This window comes from Polypterus senegalus, chromosome 1 (assembly GCF_016835505.1).
Source record: "Polypterus senegalus isolate Bchr_013 chromosome 1, ASM1683550v1, whole genome shotgun sequence".
NCBI lineage: Eukaryota > Metazoa > Chordata > Cladistia > Polypteriformes > Polypteridae > Polypterus > Polypterus senegalus.
In genome coordinates, this window is record NC_053154.1 from 324,673,484 (window position 1) to 324,691,630 (window position 18,147).

Sequence of the window (18,147 nt, forward strand, 5' to 3'; positions counted from 1 at the left end):
GGATTTATAGTAGTCTCTAAAAGTGTACATTATATTTTTGTGTTCGATGATTTTATCTCCATTCGTGTTAGTAATTACCGAGATTGCGTTGCGTACATCTTGCTTGTGAATTTGTTGCGCTAAAAGCTTATTAGCTTTCTCTCCATGTTCATAATAATGATGTCTGGATTTGTAAATTAGTTGTTCGGTTTCTTTAGTTGTCAAGAGGTTTAATTCTGAATGTAGAGCCTGCCTCCTCTTATGTAGAGTCTCGCTTGGTAGTCTGGCATGTTCTTCATCTATTTTAGTAATTTCACTTTTTATCTCTGCTACTTTCTTCGCTTGGATTTATTTCTGTGGGAAAGATATGAGATAATCTGTCCTCTTAAGAAGGCCTTAAGAGTTTCCCAGAGTATTCCTGCAGAGATCTCAGGGGATGTATTTGTCTCTAGAAAGAATTCAATTTGTTTGGATATAAATTCAGTACAATTCTCGTCAGCTAATAGAAGCAGATTGAGGCGGCATCTGCGGGGTGAGTGTATGGGGCTTAGTAATTTCAGCTCCAAGATCATCGGAGCATGGTCTGAAATAACAATAGCATCGTATTTACAAGATTTAATCTTAGGCAAGAAGTTATTATCTATAAAGAAGTAATCAATCCTTGAGTAGCAATGATGTACTGGTGAGTAGAAAGAATATGTTCTTGAATTTGGGTTTAAAACCTCCAGGGATCTGATAAGTTGTGATCAGTTATAAACTTTGTAATTATCTTTGCGGTGTTAGTTGCGTTCCCCTGTGGAGGAAGTCTTATCTAAAAGTGGATTTAGAACACAATTAAAGTCCCCAGCCATTATAAGTTTATGAGTGTTCAGATTGGGAATGGATGCAAATAAATTTTGTATAAATTCCTTATCATCAACATTAGGTGCATAAACATTTATCAAAATCATTTTACAGTTAGATAAGTCTCCCATGACCATCACATATCTCCCTTCAGGATCCAATACTACATCTGATGCTACAAATGGTACTGTTCTATGTATGAGAATTCCCACCCCTCTAGTTTTCTTTGTAAAACTAGAATGGAACATTTGGCCAGTCCAGTCTTTTGCAGCGGAACTGATCCTTACTTAGTAAGTGGGTTTCCTGTAAAAATACTATTTTAGCATTTAGACCTGTTAGGTGAGAAAGTACTTTCTTTCTCTTTAATTCGTGATTCAGGCCTTTAACATTCCAGCTTACGAAGTTAACTGTCCCATCATGGAGACACTGATTCTGAGTTTTTGATGTCATTTTATAGTCTTAACTGGAAGTGAAATAGTTTAGGTCTTAATTTCCTATTCCCCAAGAGTTGTTGCCATGCAGCTTATTATTACGTTGATAGTTATAATTATAAAGATTGAGATGATAGATTAGATATAGATCAAGCCTGCTCTCTTTCTCTTCCCCTTAACCCCCACCCTCCCTTTTTGCCTCCCCAGGTGAGGCTAAAACCCACTTCATGCAGTCCCAGTCCTCTGACATACCCAGAGACAGAGCACGTCCAAAGCACATCAAGCCCCCATGCAGTGGCGCTTTAAGGTTAAAAGATAGAGATATCTGTTACCAATATAGTCTTTAAAAGAGGAAAAAGAAAAAAAAAAAAAATTTTGCACTTAATATATACATATATATATATATATATATATATATATATATATATATATATATATATATATACATATACATACATACATACATACATACATACACACATACATATAATCTTCAGCAATTTTAGTGCATTAAGATGATATCCCCAGATAATAAACCCAGGTGATGGTGTTAAAGATGTGTCCAAAACAAGCATAACAAGTCTTAATGCAGTAATAGCAATAACAGCAAACCAAGGGTATGATATTGAACAGTCTCATTTAGGGTACACATGAAATAATTAGAAAAGAAAAAAGAGGAGGAAAACGTAATTAAGCACAATAAAACATAAACATTTAGCCCTAGTAATACTAAGTAATAATAAGTAATAAGTAAGTAATAATAATAATAATAAGAATATGAGAATATATGCTGATAAAAAACCCGTATTTTAAAACAAATAGATCAGACAGTAGATTATTAATCCTAGCTTTATCATTTACCGCCATGACTCACAATTATGTATCAGAATAGTCCCGGGATCAGCTTTCTTAACTCATTTTCTGCCTCCTCCTTGCTAGCGAAAACATAGAAATGACCCTGCCATTCCACTTTCAGTTTTGCGGATACAGGAGGCCGTATTTGACATTGGCTTGCCGTAGCAGCTGTTTAATATTATAGAAGGCTGCGTTTAATAGCTGTTGCTGGAGAGAAGTCAGGGAAGACGCGAATGTGGCTATTTTCATATATAATATCTTCCTTTTTTCTGAGGAGTTCCATCACCTCTAACTTAAATGATAATCGTTCAAAACGAACTATAAAAGATCTTGGTCGGGGTCTGACGGTGTTTGATCCGCGTACGCGGTAAGCCGCTGCTATCTCAGATTCTGCTTTAAAGTCGCCCCCGATTATTTTAGAAAAAAGTTCAGTTGCGAATTTCACAGGGTTTAAACTTTCTCGATTCTCCGGCAGGCCTTCAATTCTGACATTATACCTTCTATTCCCATCTTCTAAAGCAGCCAGTCTGTCTCCAAGTTTTTCTCCGAGTTTTTACATTCGAACTGGCATTTACTGCTCTTTCCTCGGCACTGGAGCTAGATGTTCGGCTATTTCGATCCGATTCGTGAATGTCTCACTAAGATGCTCCAATTGATCAGCAAGCGTGCTCAGTTTAGCCGAGTTTTTCTCAATGCGCTCTTCAATTTTGCCCAGCACCTGTCGAAGTTCAAGTTGGACCTCTTGACGCAGCCTTTCATTTGCCTGTTGGAATTCCTGTCGCAGCCTTTCATTTGCCTGTTGGATTTCCTGTCGCAGACATTCATTGGCCTGTTTCATCTCCTGTTTTAATTCCTGTTTCAGTCTCTCAAGTGCCTTTGCCGTTGCTTTCTCATTAGCCTTCTCGCTTTCCTTTATATCTTGCGTGAGCTCAGCGAGCAACACTTTCAGTTCAGATAGCTCAAATGTGCCTTCTTGTGCCGTAGATGAAGCAGCAGACTCTGCTGAAGCCGGTGTCCCCGCTGCTCCAGTCCCGCGTAATTGCGTAACTGAAGCCGCGGACCTCCCGGCCTTTTCCAGTTTCAGGTAATCCTCTCCAATCGGCGAGCTATCCACATCTGCACTCACGATCGCACCTTCGCTCCCCTTTCGCTCTCAGCCGGCGACGATGTAGCGGACCGTGGTCCCGAGGAGTCTGTACTTTCGCCCATCTGATCCAGGTCTGTCTCTGACAGGCCGTATCTCGAGCTAGGGCTTGCTGATCGCAGCTTGGATGTAGCTTTAGTCTTCGATTCTTTCGTTCTTTCCTTCTTGTTGGCCATGTTTATATGTGTTTACATATACTGTAGCGGTCCCTCTCGGGTTGAATAAATACAGGATATCTCAGAATAATGAGCAAATAATATGAAAAATAGCACCACTGCTAGCGGAGCTCCACTTCAGACGTCCATCTCCCGCATCGGACGAGACCAACCTTTAGGTGACATTTAGATGACAAAAGACGCTGGTGGAGAGGTGTGAATGATTTTAAGAAGCGATTTAAGGTAGGACGGATTTACAAGTTTTTTCATAGGCTCTGGTAATTCTAGTGTTAAGAAAAAAGAAACAATTATTGGGTCCGAGTCTTCAAGAGCAAGTCAATTAAAATGAATTCAAAAAAAGTTAATTAGCAACAAAAACAGGTCACTAATTAAAAAAAGGGTTAGAATGAAAACCTGCAGCCACTGGGGCCCTCCAGGACATGCTTGCTGTAAGGCATTTTAAAGGTTAGTTGTACGACAGGAGTGCGGACCAGTGCACAGTGTATTTGGCCAGGAAAATATTGGTTTTTGAGACAACGGAAGCTCATAAACCCTGCACATTTATGTTAACTTATTTGGCTGATGCCTTTATCCAAGGCGATTTGCAACATTTATGATACAATTGGTTACATTACTTTTTGGTTTTCCAATCAGAGCACAAGCAGGTCAAGTAACATTAGCGGGATTTGAACCCACAACCTTAGGGATTGAAGTCCAAAGCCCTAACCACTATGCACCACTGCCTACCAGTAGATGCTGTATGGATAGACAGGCATCTAGAACTGGGATGAAGAATAACAACAACAACATTTATTTATATAGCACATTTTCATACAAAAACTGTAGCTCAAAGTGCTTACCCAGCTGAGAGGCCATAATGGAAGGGCAGCATGGATGGAAGAACATCTCAGTTGATTAGATGAGATCTAATTCTAATCCCACACAGCAATGAAGACTAATGAATGGACTGGAGGAGTTTGTCTAGTAAATACAATTCATTCCCCAGTACGACAGGTGGCAGTGCTTCTCTGGCATGGTCCCAGAATAGACACTAGCAGGGATGCATGGGAGCTGTAGTTCTGAAGAGCAGCCCTGTTGGTGTCCCACCAGAAAGCAGTGCCTCTTCCCCCATGACCCGCCATATATTTTAGGTATACCAGTGTTCACCATGCAGCATATGCTTTAAAAGTGGCAGCTTCAGTGAGATTTGAACGTAACACTTTGATCGATAATCTTGTACCGTTAACATGTTTTGGAGGGTTTATATCAAAAGCAGTACACACTGATTTCTGGTACCCTCTAACCTTTTGCAGACAAAACTGACATTTACAGGGTACACATTTATGTGGCCCATGGAAGGAACTAAACATTTTCAGCATGGTACAAAAATGAACAGATTAAAATAAATAATTGGGTGAACATATGTGTAATGTCCTCCTCCATGTCCTATTCACGGTAAACCCCTTTAGTGAACAGTGCAAGTGTTTAAACTGACCAAGACATGTCGCTGCTCCTGGCTTGTGTTGTACACAGGGCTTGAAATGAGCCGACATGCTGTACTGGCATTTCTCTGTTTGTACTTTGTGAACTGTAGCATAACGGTATATCACAATCCAGTCCCATAAACGATAATATAATCTATGAGAAAAATCTATTGTGGTGATTTGTTATTATAAAATAGCTTGCCTGCCTTTTGCTGCTCAACTTTTGTTGCTGTTTTAATATGTATGAGGAATCCCACTGGGCCTTTTCTGTGATGTGGTTTCCTGATCTGGGTAGTTGAAGGCGGCTGTGAGGGTTTTTTTTTTAGTCAGATCTTTTCTTGGTGTTTGTGATTTGTGTTTTGGAACACAACGGCTAAACTGCTGAATTGCTATACAAGTGTCTTTTTTATTGAATTGCGTGTTACTGTATGTGTTTTGCTTTTGCTATAAAACCAGTCACCTTTTTCCCCTCCTCTGTTCAAGACCATTAGCCCCATTAGATTTGGGGTCAGTTTTTATCCATAGCTCATAAGATTATCCAACAGCCAAATCAAACCGACTACTACACAAGTGTTTCTATTCTCTGTGTAAGATGCGTGGTGTTGTAGTAAGTGTTTTAGTATGAACAGCCTGTGAGAGACACATAAGCAAAAATTTCATTTCAGCATTGAATTGCTTTGAAGCTTATCCCATTTTGATATCATCCTGCACACTTTCCTCTAATTTCCCTTTAAAACAAAACATTTTGCTTACTTCATTTCCTTCCAGCTCAAAAACATCAAACTGCAAAGAGATCCTGTACTGGGTTGGAGCAACCACCTGCCAGACACAGTTCTTGTTGGTAGGGTACTCCTTTGGCCACCCCGGACTTGTAATGGTGCCGTTCAGTTTTGTGAGGAAGCCGCCACATGCAGCTAGAAATGGAGAAATGAAAAAAAAATAAAGAAGCACAGAACTAATTATCAGTGGCGATAGAATTTGAGATGCTGACTAGCACCACAGAGGCAAAAAAAAAGAAAAAAATCAGTAATACAGACCCGCGTTAACACAAATACATTGAGTAAGTGCACTTTCATTTACGCTTGGCCACTATGTCACTAGCAAGAACACAGAAGAAGTTGTTCCCTAATGTTGAGTTACATATCATATGTACTTACTTATCTGCATCTTAGCAACCGGGGACTTCAGACGCCACTGCCTGTACTGCTAGAAACTATATATATGAATATATATATATATATATATATATATATATATATATATATATATATATATATATATATATAACTATATATATATGCTAAAACGCCTCAAATTTAAAGAAGCAGTGCTTTCAACTAGGGCTAAGAATCAATTAACAAAAACATTAATTATTTGCTTAATTGTATGTAATTGATCACATCTAACATTAAAACGTAATCATAAATACATAAATCACGTAGTAAATACACACTGAATCACAAAATGAATGTACACAAAGGAATTAAAAGAAAAGCTGTCGTTTAAACTTAAACAATGACATGAAACCTGAACTTTTAACAAAACACTAGTTGAGCGAGAATAACTCAAATTCAAATGCCTTCGAAGGCAAGATGAAAAGAAGGCAAAAAGAAAACAATGTATTAATTCTCAAATTGGAATAGCACGAGACACAGACGTGTCAAAGTGATATTAAACGATCGAAACGACGGTTGGCTCTGAATGCACTGCTGAAGACGGATTTAACTGAAAGAATAAGCATCTCCTGAATCAGCATACATTGTGTTAAAACTGGATGTGGCATGTGAGCTCCCAGGTATGCTGTGGAAATAACAGTGTAATGACCTGACAGAGACAAACTCCATAGGTGGTCAAGACCTGTCTGAGGATGATTGGACTAACTAGCGAAGCTGACATAAAAGCTGCTCCGTGATCGGCATTTTGCAGACACAGCACTTAGAGAGCACTTTAGCAGCCAGGAGACGTGTCGGCAGCGATTTTCACACACCCCGGTTCAGTAAAGTGAGGAAGAGAGAGGACTGCATGTTTGAGCACTAAAAGGGACAAAGCAGCTAGAAGATGCGTCCAAAGCGCTCAGTAAGTGCTGTCTCTGCAAACGGCAACTGCTGAGCTGCCCTTTTTTATCGCTGGTGTCTCCTATAGATTTAATGTTTTGGTGGTTGGTAGAATCGTGATGTGCCTTGGGATTTTTTAGGTTACAGAAAAACTCTGCTCTACCTACACCTGTGCTTCTGGCATGCTAAAAAAAAGTTCTCTGTAGCTGCTATCTTACTTAAAAAAAGACACCATACAATACTTGGGTGGTTATGTTGCATTCTATGCATAAATTACTGCAAACTTGAATCATGGGTAGAGGTAATCATTAAACTTGTATTTCATAGAATGTTGTCATTATATTAGGGTTAGTCAGCACTGTAAGCTACCTGGCAGACCGGCGAGTTCAAGACTGAGGCACTAGAGATATAGTTTGGCTTTAGTGCCACTCAAAGATAACTTATTTAGCAGTTAAAGGATTTAACATTGATTCGATCTTCTTACAGAAAAGTGAAAAGGAAACCGCGTCATTTTCTCCTTTGCAGCTTTCCTCTATCATTGCTCCTTCACTGCCATTAACCTTCCTTCCCTACTCCGTTTCCTCCCAACACCCCTGCACCTATGTCAGCATAAATCAAGAAAATGAACACCAGTACATGTACTGACATGCGGCGAGGTGTTGTGGACTGCGTCATATGAAACTTTAGGCCTTTATATGAAAATTGTATCTCTCAAAAGTTTAAAAAGTAGTATATAAATACTGGATGTGTATTGTCACACGTGTGCATCTGGGTGAAAACTTAAGGGCTCAGTTGATGGTAATTACCTGCTGAACCAGGGGTTGGCGCTGTGTACTAATGCCTTCTCTTTTTCGCCCACTGCAGATTGACAGGCCAATCATCTCTGGTGTCACATCCAGTGACCCTCCCCTTCCTGCCGGCAGCACATAAAACCGGAAGTTCGGCCGTCTTAGGCAGTTTAGCTTTGAACTTGTGTCTGGAAAGCTGTTACTTTGTTGTTCATTTTTTTGAAAGTCAATTTCTTTTTCTTGTTATTTTCAACAATACACTGTACGGGCACGGCTTGCCCATGCCTTTTTACTTGTCCTTTCTCTTTTCACACTTAACTTTTTTTATTATTGTATCATAATGGGTGGCACAGTGGGTAGCGCTTCCCGGGTCCTCCCTGCATGGAGTTTGCATGTTCTCCCCGTGTCTGGATGGGTTTCCTTTGGGTGCTCCGGTTTCCTCCCACAATCCAAAGACATGCAGGTTAGGTGGATTGGCGATCCTAAATTGCCCCTAGTGTGTGCTTGGTGTGTGTGTATGTGTGTGCCCTGCGGTGGGCTGGCATCTTGCCCAGGGTTTGTTTCCTGCCTTGCACCCTGTGTTGGCAGGGATTGGCTCCAGCAGACCCCCTTGACCCTTTGGTTAGGATATAGCGGGTTGGATAATGGATGGACGGATGTATCATAATGTATACCTTGAGTAAGAAATAAGCTGGCTGATAACCCCAACGCCCCTTCACATTTAAAGAAGTTGCTGCTACTGTAGAGACAGAGACAGGTACTTTGTGACCCTAAGAGAGTCACGTCATCTGCATTTTCAAAAGGTGCTGTGCAAATCAAACCAGAATACAACACCAAGCAACAGCACATATGCCTGGAGGTCATACTATGCAGTTTTCCATATTATGGAAATTTACATTCCCTTTTCAGCTATTTTACCTTCACAGCTTCTTTTGTCAGGTGCAAGGTCAAACCCGGGATCACACGCACACTTGTAGCTGCCAAGTGTATTCACACAACGCTGTTCGCAGCCACCATTGTCCGGCCTGGAGCACTCATCCACCTCTGAGGAGAAAAGACAAAAATAAAAAAAAACAGGATGACCAACAATAATGGTTACAGTTGCATCTCTGATATAAATTTAAATTATTATCAATCAATCAAACCTTAGAATACAATATAGCAAAAATTAAACCAAAACATTGTTATGTATAATAGAGAAAATGAAGACAGCACTACCAGACTGGACAGCACGAGAATTTTGGACAGAACAGGATGTCAATAATACTGCACTGTGCCAACTTAAACCTGAAATACGACAGAAAGTCATGTAGCTGGAGGGTCCCTAAACCTCAGAATGATCTGAGATGTTCCAGTATTTTAAACGCAGCTGAAGGGACTTCCCTTTCCTAATTGTGCTAGAGGTGCTGTGGCTGTTTCTGCTGCTTTATTATTTGCCACCCCTACAAACTGTCTCAAGCCCATGATGATTCAGTTCTCCTTGTTTCCAATTCTTCTTCTTTGCTATAAAGTGTAGCTGGACAGAGGAATCGAACCCAGGCCTTCACCCATCACCTCTCCCCTGTTTCACACCTGACTGGTAAGTTTTTCCGTGAATTGAGGAAAGGGTTTTATCCTGTCATTTGTATAGAAAACCCAACAGTTAAACTTATTGTAATCTAGTGTGGTAGATGGCAGAAATACAGAAAGAATATCTCAACATTGGAATATGGAAAGTTAGAAACAAATGTTAATCAAATCAAAAAAATCCTCTCCAGGAGGCGCTCTCCTAGACCCCCTTTAGCCAGAGGCTCATTCCCCCATAGTGTGCTAAGTAGCAACTCTGGGGGTCTGCCTGCTGCTATCTGGCAATTTGATGCCTTCCCCAGATATCTCATTCACACCTGAGCATTTTACCGCAACACCCGAATGCTCCCGAACAGTTTGAAAAGTTACTTGCCATTATTTCTAATGATACTATTCATACCTGAGAGTTTTCACTGTGAACGATTTAGAAAACTCCTGCATGCAGCAGTTTTCAATCATTTTTGGCTGAACGCTTGTTTCCTTTGAAATCAATGGTAACACTCATAAAATGTGGGCAGAAGTGGCTCTTCAAGGATGAAGCTGCTCATTGAAACTAATAAAAAAATGTCAGAATCATTGTGCATGCTTGTGGATCGGTCTTCAAGTGTCAGCTCTTGAGGGACAAATTAAGGTACGTAGCCTGTAATCAAGTGACAAGAATTCAACAAAAGCCATAGGTGTACACTTAGTTTAAATCAGGTTAAAGTTTGGTAAAGAGGTTTTGTCAAACAGGCAGAGTGGTAGCGCAGAGCTTTTCTCACAGCTACATTTGCGACAACAAAACATCTCTGCTACCAAATTGCACATAGCACACCCATTTCTGCTTAGTGTTTAGCTTTGTGTTTTTAGGCTTTTATTTTCCGGTGGTGCCACTGAGGGCAGGATATTTTTTAAAATATTGAGAAAATGCTTAAACTTTAGAACACAATTTAGCATGGCAAATGCATATATACCATATTTGTGAATTTTGACTCGGAAAATACTGAACTGATTCTTTAATATTAAACACTTTGATCATTTTCAGTAAATTGTCATTTAAGATACTTACCTGAAAATTGCTCCGGGGCAATGTACAATAGCTGACCCTGCACTCTGAACCCCAAAGGTCATGCAAAAAGCAAATGTTTCCCCTTGGAGATTAGTACAATCAAAAAAAGAAAAAGAAAACAATAGCTTTCTGAAAAGGAAGCATACAGTAAGGGAAAAGTGAAAAAATGTATACAAAAGAGCCATTGCTTTCAGGAAGCGTTTCTTTCTAATGACAAAAGCTGTGTTTTATGGTGTTATAAATGTTTACTTAATTTTTCCTCTGGATCATTAGGAAATTTTGTTAAATGCTGATTCAGAGTGTGCAAGAATCCACAAGAATGCTTTATTATAGCATGCGCTGCCACTTCTGACATAGTTTACAAGCCACTTGTGAATCTGGTGCTTTGATATTTTATCTGTGACATCAGATTTGTGGATTTAGATAGATAGATAGATAGATAGATAGATAGATAGATAGATAGATAGATAGATAGATAGATAGATAGATAGATAGATAGACAAGAAAGGCACCATATACAGTAACAGATAAATAGATAGACAGAACTTTGCATTCCATGCAATTTCTTTTATTAGGAATTTGTCATTTTTTGCATACCCCAACTTACTCTCCAGAGAGTTTTGGGGTCAGAGTGCAAGGTCAACTATTTCTACAGCACTACTTGAGCACTTGCAGGTTAAGGGTCCTGCTCAACGGTCCAGCGGAGTTGTATTCCTTCTGCCACTGCCATGATTCGAACTGGCAACCTTCGAGTTACAAGTCCAGACCCTTTAGCCAGAAAGCTACCACTCCACCCACTTTTTTGTAATCCTTTTTTTTATCATTATTTGTGCCCAAGTCGCTTAAGTGTCATCATATATTAAAGATTGGGTCACTTTAAATTCTATGAGCCACCCCCTTAGGAAAAAAGCCTGTATTAGAAGGAAGGTTTGGGAAGGCAGTTTACAACCTAATTACCAGTGTATCCTTTCTTTGTTTGTCTGAGACTACATTTATGCCTCTTTTGAAACTGGAGAAATTGCTGACAGGAACAAAGCTCGACTGGACTACCAATAGCGACTGAATCTACCTGAGCTGAGTCACTGGAAACTACACACTCTGACTCATGTAAGAGGCATTGCAAGGACCATTAGAATTGGATAACTGAGGCTTGCAAAGGAATGTTAATCTCTCTCTGCCATTTTCCATCCAGTGGAGAGCATCTCTCTCAGTTGCCGTACTTTGCTTGTTTATTGCCACTCCGCTCAAAGGCCATGTGGGAGCAGAGAGTAAGTTTGACCAGAGAACATTCAACATAATAAGACCGAGAGCCATCTGGTAGCCTAGTATCAGGCGGTGTTATTTTAACTTCACTCATTATACTGAGCTATTACTAATATTATTATCTATAACAAATTAATGAATGTGTAACTTTCTCTTCTGCATGTCCTGTTACTAATCTAATCTAATTGCCTGGAATTACAGATGTAAAAGGAGTACAATAGCAGCCAACCCTGATATGAGTGATAAAGAGTACGTGATTTCTGTCAACACTAGAATTCCTGAAGCTAAGGAGTCCCAAACCTCCTTAAATTTCCCTGACATATGCCAAGAAGCTCGTAGCTCCTTATCACTGCACAGCTAGCCCACTTTTGTTTTGCAAATGTGTGGATTAGCAGAAAATAGCCTGCTATACCCCCCACCCCCATAAGGCATCACCCTACTGCAGTCTGTGTTGGTGTTTATTTGGCGATGCATTTGTAAGGAATTAGACAGCTTAATGAAATAACATGATTTGAAATGCATACATGTCATGTGTGTTCCGTGTCTACAACGATCTGTGTAAATATAGAATGACAGAGGAAATGCGAGGCAAGAAATGCTGAACACACGGCTAAGACAGAAAATGTTTTTCATATGTTATAGTAATAACGACATAATTTTGACGTGAAGTGTAGGATATGTGAAGACTGAAGGCCAAATATCCAACAAACACTTTCACAAAAGGTATAGCAAAACAAGTATGCTTTTAGTCACGAATAAAACTGAAGACATGTCGGTATAAAGTAAAAGACGTTCGCATATGTGTGTGTTTGCACGTTTCATTTTCAGAAGGTTGTCAGAGTGGCAATGCTCAGATGGTGCAGTGGAAAAGCTATCGTTTAGCAAGCATGTGGTAACAGGTTCGAATACCGAGTGGTCTCTGCGTTTAGCGTTTTGAATAGTGAGCTGCTATTATTATTATCATCATATAATAAAAACATACATGTGCTGTGAGTTTGTTAACAGCCAGTGTAAATTTATGGTACTTGTAAAAGATGCTACTTTTCCTCGCACAACGATTTTTTTTATTCAGTTTTATTCTTGGATTCTTAAATAAAACTGAATTTGAATGATTGGCTGGCTACTTGTGCAGTGATAAGGAGCTGCAAGCTTCCTGGAGTATGTGAGGGAAATTTAAGAAGGTTAGGGACTACGAAAAAAAAATCATAAACTTCGGAGAATCTAATGTGAAGGTCCAGGTAACAAAGAGTATAAAGCAGAATTGGGATCCTACCACAATAAAACAATGATACTTAGTTTTCTGTTCTGAAGACAAAAAAAGACTTTGCTTGTTGTACTACCCTGTAAGTGCGAAATGACAAAACTTGCAATGTCAAGAAAGTGGTGTTCATTTCATTTTATTTTAACTGTTACTAAGTGTCAGGCATGGGGCATACATGGCTGGCAGAGTATTGCAGTGGCAAGGACACCATTAGTATGGCACACAGTAAGACTATAACCTTCAAGTAAATCTCTAGGCAGGGGGAACATCCACACTAGGTGAAAAATGACCATACAGCACTATATACTGTATTTCCTTTAGAGCAGGCCTGGGTGAGGAGTGCTATTCCTGATGAAATGGTCCCTTCAGTAGAGCAGCAGGGTTACGCCTTTCAACCACTGTGAACTTTATACACCATCTCCTTTTGATCACTTCTCTTACATTTTGTTGCTATTCACACTTTATATTATAAATTTTGTACTGTGGCCTGAAGTGGAAAACGAAAGCAGAGCAGAGAAGATCCACCGTATCCAGAAGAAGGGTAAAGGTGCAGTTTCGTTCAACATTAAAAGAATGGCCAATCTGCTCCCTGTTTTGTCTTTTCTTTACACGTACATACAACACATCTCTAATGTCAGTAAATCAACTTTGTGGAGCATGCATTAGTCTGGTTCTGTCTCTAAGTGCCTGTTCATGTTGCCACACTTTGCTTCCTTACTAAGGATGATAGTGAACTATACCTTTAAAAAAATTAGCTGCAAAGCCAGCCTTGTTGATGGAGCCATCAGACACAAACTTCATCCACAGCTGGTTGGAGGTTGATTTGACGTCATCTGGTTTTTCATATCCACAGTAGTGGCCAATGAGGGGGCTGTCATCATGGACTCCATCCCGGATCTCCAGGAAGTCATAGGCACAATTGTCATGTCTTTCAATCTTTGAATGTAAAATAAATTAATCAGTCAATATGCGTTTTGTGGAGGATCTTTTGCAATGAGCCCTAGCACAAGACAAGAATACAAAACAAAGCAACGCAGAAGATGTAAATTGTGAGATGCACCAAACACAAAGTAAAAATAAGAAGACCCATCAGGTATGTGTGCTTGCTGGGTTATGAATCAGTGTGTTGAAAACCAAGGTTCTATGTGTAGGGTACTCCAATGTCTGCATCCCCCCCATCTACATCAGTCAACAGTACCTTCAGGAAGAGGATCACCTCACCTACCTCGGTAGCACTGTGGCGACAGACAGTGGGTCTGACCAAGACATCCTGTGTCTGATTAGGTAGTCGATGTGCCGCTTGGGGCTTATCTGAAAATATAATTCGATTGTAATTCCTACTGCTATCGATGGCAGTGAAACATGGAAGGCGACTGCAACCATCGTAAATTGCCGGAATGTGTTCCAGCAATGGTGCCGCTGACAGATCCTTTGTATCTCATACCATGATCAAGTCAGAAATGAAGATGTGTATCACTGAACCGCTACTCGCCCTCGATATTGTAACTGAACGGTTTTGTTTTGTGGGCAACCTTCTCCGCACGCCCAAGTGGCCATGCTGTGGACACCCAGTGCATGGGAAACAGTACCAAGGGCGACTGAGACAAACCTGGTGGCACACATTTCTCGAAGACCTTTGTGCAGTCAGCTTGGCACAGAACAAAATCAAGACTGCTGCTGCTGACCAACCTCAAAGGCAATCGCTTTTAGCCCAATAGGGTAAGGGTAAATGCTCCCTGCTGGCCTCACCAACACTTCTTCCAGCAGCTTCTCCTAGATGGTCTCCCATCCAAGTACTGGCCAGGCCTGAACGTGCTTAGCTTCAGGTGGATTACCTCTGCCCGGCGCAGGAAAAATGAACTCTAAGTAAGTCATTGAAAACAAGTTATTCAGCACAGTTCACACTTTTGTTAAAATAAATGTGCACTTTGCACACTGTGAACTGTATTTCTGTGTTTCTTATTTTCCACTTGCCCATTCTCGGTATACAATCTTCTAGGGGGTCTATTTATCATCTGCATGCTGGGTCTGTCCTGGCATGGAGACCCCCGACACAGAACATTATCAAAAACACACCATTCCCAGCATGAAGCATGGCGATGACAGCATCAGGCTGTGGGGATGCTTCTCTGCAGCAGGCCCTGGAAGCCTTGTAAGGGGAAAATGAATGCAGCAAACTTACGCCTTGGGAGACACCAAGCATAAAGGCAAAGCTACACTGGGATGGCCTTCAGAACAACAATGTGAATGTCCTGGAGTGGCTGAGTCAGAGTCCAGTCTGATGCACAATTTGTGGCTGGACTTGACAAAGGCTGCTCATTCACACTCAAAATGCCACCCGACAGAGATGAGCACTTTGAAAGGAAGAAAAAGAATGGAAAAAACTGCAGTGTGTAGATGGGCAAAGCTGAGACAGACCACTAAACACAGACTCAAGGCTCTCATGGCTGCAGTCTACTAAATACTGACTTGAAGGGGGTGAAGACTTAGGTGATCATTTTGCGTTTAACATTTTCTAAAAAGTTACATTACTTTAGGGTGGCGCAGTGGTAGTGCTGCTGCCTTGCAATAAGGAACCCAGAGTTTGTGTCCTCCCTTCATGGCGTCTCTACATGTTCTCCCCATGTCTGCGTGGGTTTCCACCTCCAGTCCAAAGATATGTAGGTTAGATGGATTGGTGTTACTAAATTGTCCCTTATGTGTGTCCAGGGTTTGTTCCTGCCTTGCCAGCTCAGACAGGCTACAGAAGACCCCAAGGACTAAGCTCATTGGAGAATGACTAGCTCACTTTAGAGAGATTTCTGTCACTTTGACATTTTAGAGTCTTTTCTTGTTGATTAGTGCCAACAAAGTAATATAAAATCCACAGTGATTCAATGGTGTATAATGAAAACTTCTTAAGGGGAAGAATACTTTTTATAGGCGCTGTACCTTGAGAAAGCATTTAGCATCTGAAATTGGAAGGCTGATGGTTCAGTTCTTCCAGACATGTGTACTGTACCTGTAAAGATGCTAACATCATGCTAACATTTCCTGCTTGACAGTTTTCTTTCATTGTTGTTAATACAGTTTCAAAATCAATTAGTTGGTTGTAGATTGCTATGTGTCCACAAGATGGCAGCATAGACTGAGTTTCCCATACAAAAGAGCCTCTTAGGGCTGCAACAGGCACAAATCCACACATTAATAATAATGATAGTTCATTACATTTATATAGCGCTTTTCTTGCTACTCAAAGCTCTTTATTGAGAACCACCACTAATGTGCAGCATCCACCTGGGTGATGTGATGGCAACCATTTCCGTGCCAGTATGCTTAACACACATTAGCTATTAGGGGGTGAAGTGGTGAGAAAGAGAGACAGTTAGAGATGGGGGATGATTAGGGAGTTAGAATGACTAGGCCTTGGTGGGTAATTTAGCCGAGACATTAGGATACAATGCTGTTTATAAGGATGCCCTGGGATCTTTGATGACCACATGGAGTAAGGACCTCAGTTTTACAGTATGTCTCATCCAAATGATGGCGCCATTTTTACAGCTCAGTGTCCCTATCGCTGCACTGGGGCAATGGGATCCACAAACAGAACACGGGGAAAGCACCCCCTGCTGACCTCACCAACACCTCTTCCAGCAGCAACCCAAGCTTTTGCTACAGTAGATGGTCTCCCGTCCAAGTACTGCCCAGGCCCAAATGTGCTTAGCTTCAGGTGCATGACCTCTTCTGAAGTGCAGGTGGTATGGCTGCTGTATTTACTCCTCCACCCATCTATCTGAGAGCGCTGATGAGCCGTAGCTTAACCCAGCAAGAACAAACAAAAGGTTGAATACAATCACAAAACCCATTGTGTAGAGAGCCTTCCACGATGATTACTGTCCTTTTTCTAACCTGCTTGCCCACTACAGTGCCATAGAAAGGTGAAGTCAATCATCAGAAGTGGTAGAACAAAGCTGACGTGGGCACACAAACACACCCTCCCTAAAGATAAGAAATGCATTCATTCAGCTCCTGGAGAGACGAGGTGTCTGCTGAGTTTCCTAACTGTGCTGGAGGGAGATTGTTCTTACCATTTCAAAATGTTACTTGTACTTTGTGCGTACTTGTTTCACTGTCTGTGAGTTTATATGTTAAAACGTTTAAGCACAATGGAGGTAATAAGCCACCGGACAGTAAAACTGCTGTGTGTGAGCATTCGTGATGGCAGCATACACTTTCACAAATTTTAAAAGGAACACCATATTGTTTGCATCTAATGATTTAAGAAAATTGAGAAGTATGAGGCTCAATTAAGCAAGAAGCTCTTTTAAAGCCTGAATAAATCATAAAATGTACAGTGCTTCTCTGTGGACCCCTTGATATCACATGGCTGGTGTCGCCTCAATGCTAAGACTGAAAAAGCAAAGGCAGCAGTTCCCAATCTCAATCAGTATGTTGACATACAACCCTGGTGTGGATGGGTGAAAAAAATATTCATAGCCCTTGCAAAGTGTTGGGGTGCCAGCCGGGTTGCCCCCTTTATTCTGGTTGCATACAAAGTAAATATGCATCCCATGGTGCTAAAATAAAAGTAAATAATCTCAGCGATTAATGAGATCAAAAGGTTTGGGGAGCTCCGTCTTTCTCAGCAATTCGGGTCAAAATGAGACCATGACATTCGGAGGGTATCTCCCTTTTATACCGGTCCTTTCACAAGGAGTATAAGGGGTATGGTCAGTTGCCCTGAGGAGCAGCGGGGCATCTTCTTAAGGCAGAAGAAAAAAAGACAAGTGTCTGTTAGCGGCAGCGCCTCCTCTCACCCCGGCGGGGTATTACATACAGTGGGATGCAAAAGTTTGGGCAACCTTGTTAATAGTCATTATTTTTCTGTATAAATCGTTGGTTGTTACGATAAAAAATGTCAGTTAAATATATCATATAGGAGACACACACAGTGATATTTGAGAAGTGAAATGAAGTTTATTGGATTTACAGAAAGTGTGCAATAATTGTTCAAACAAAATCAGGCAGGTGCATACATTTGGGCACCACAAAAAAGAAATGAAATCAATATTTAGTAGATCTGCCTTTTGCAGACATTACAGCCTCTAAACGCTTCCTGTAGGTTCCAATGAGAGTCTGGATTGTGGTTGAAGATATTTTGGACTATTCCTCTTACAAAACATCTCTAGTTCATTCAGGTTTGATGGCTTCCGAGCATGGACAGCTCTCTTTAACTCACACCACAGATTTTCAATTCTATTCAGGTCTGGGGACTGAGATGGCCATTCCAGAACGTT

General features: G+C 40.7%; 1 protein-coding gene across 2 annotated transcripts in view; it reads right to left on the reverse strand.

Annotated features, from left to right (window-relative positions):
- The window catches only part of LOC120515924 (tolloid-like protein 2), a 361,663-nt gene that overhangs the window by 48,608 nt on the left and 294,908 nt on the right, over positions 1-18,147 (reverse strand). For both annotated transcript variants that reach the window (XM_039737306.1, XM_039737298.1), the window contains 3 exons: positions 13,612-13,807; positions 8,652-8,777; positions 5,645-5,805 (listed from right to left, as the gene is read on the reverse strand). In XM_039737306.1, the coding sequence (XP_039593240.1) occupies positions 5,645-5,805; positions 8,652-8,777; positions 13,612-13,807 (483 nt within the window). The remainder of the gene's footprint in view (positions 1-5,644; positions 5,806-8,651; positions 8,778-13,611; positions 13,808-18,147) is intronic.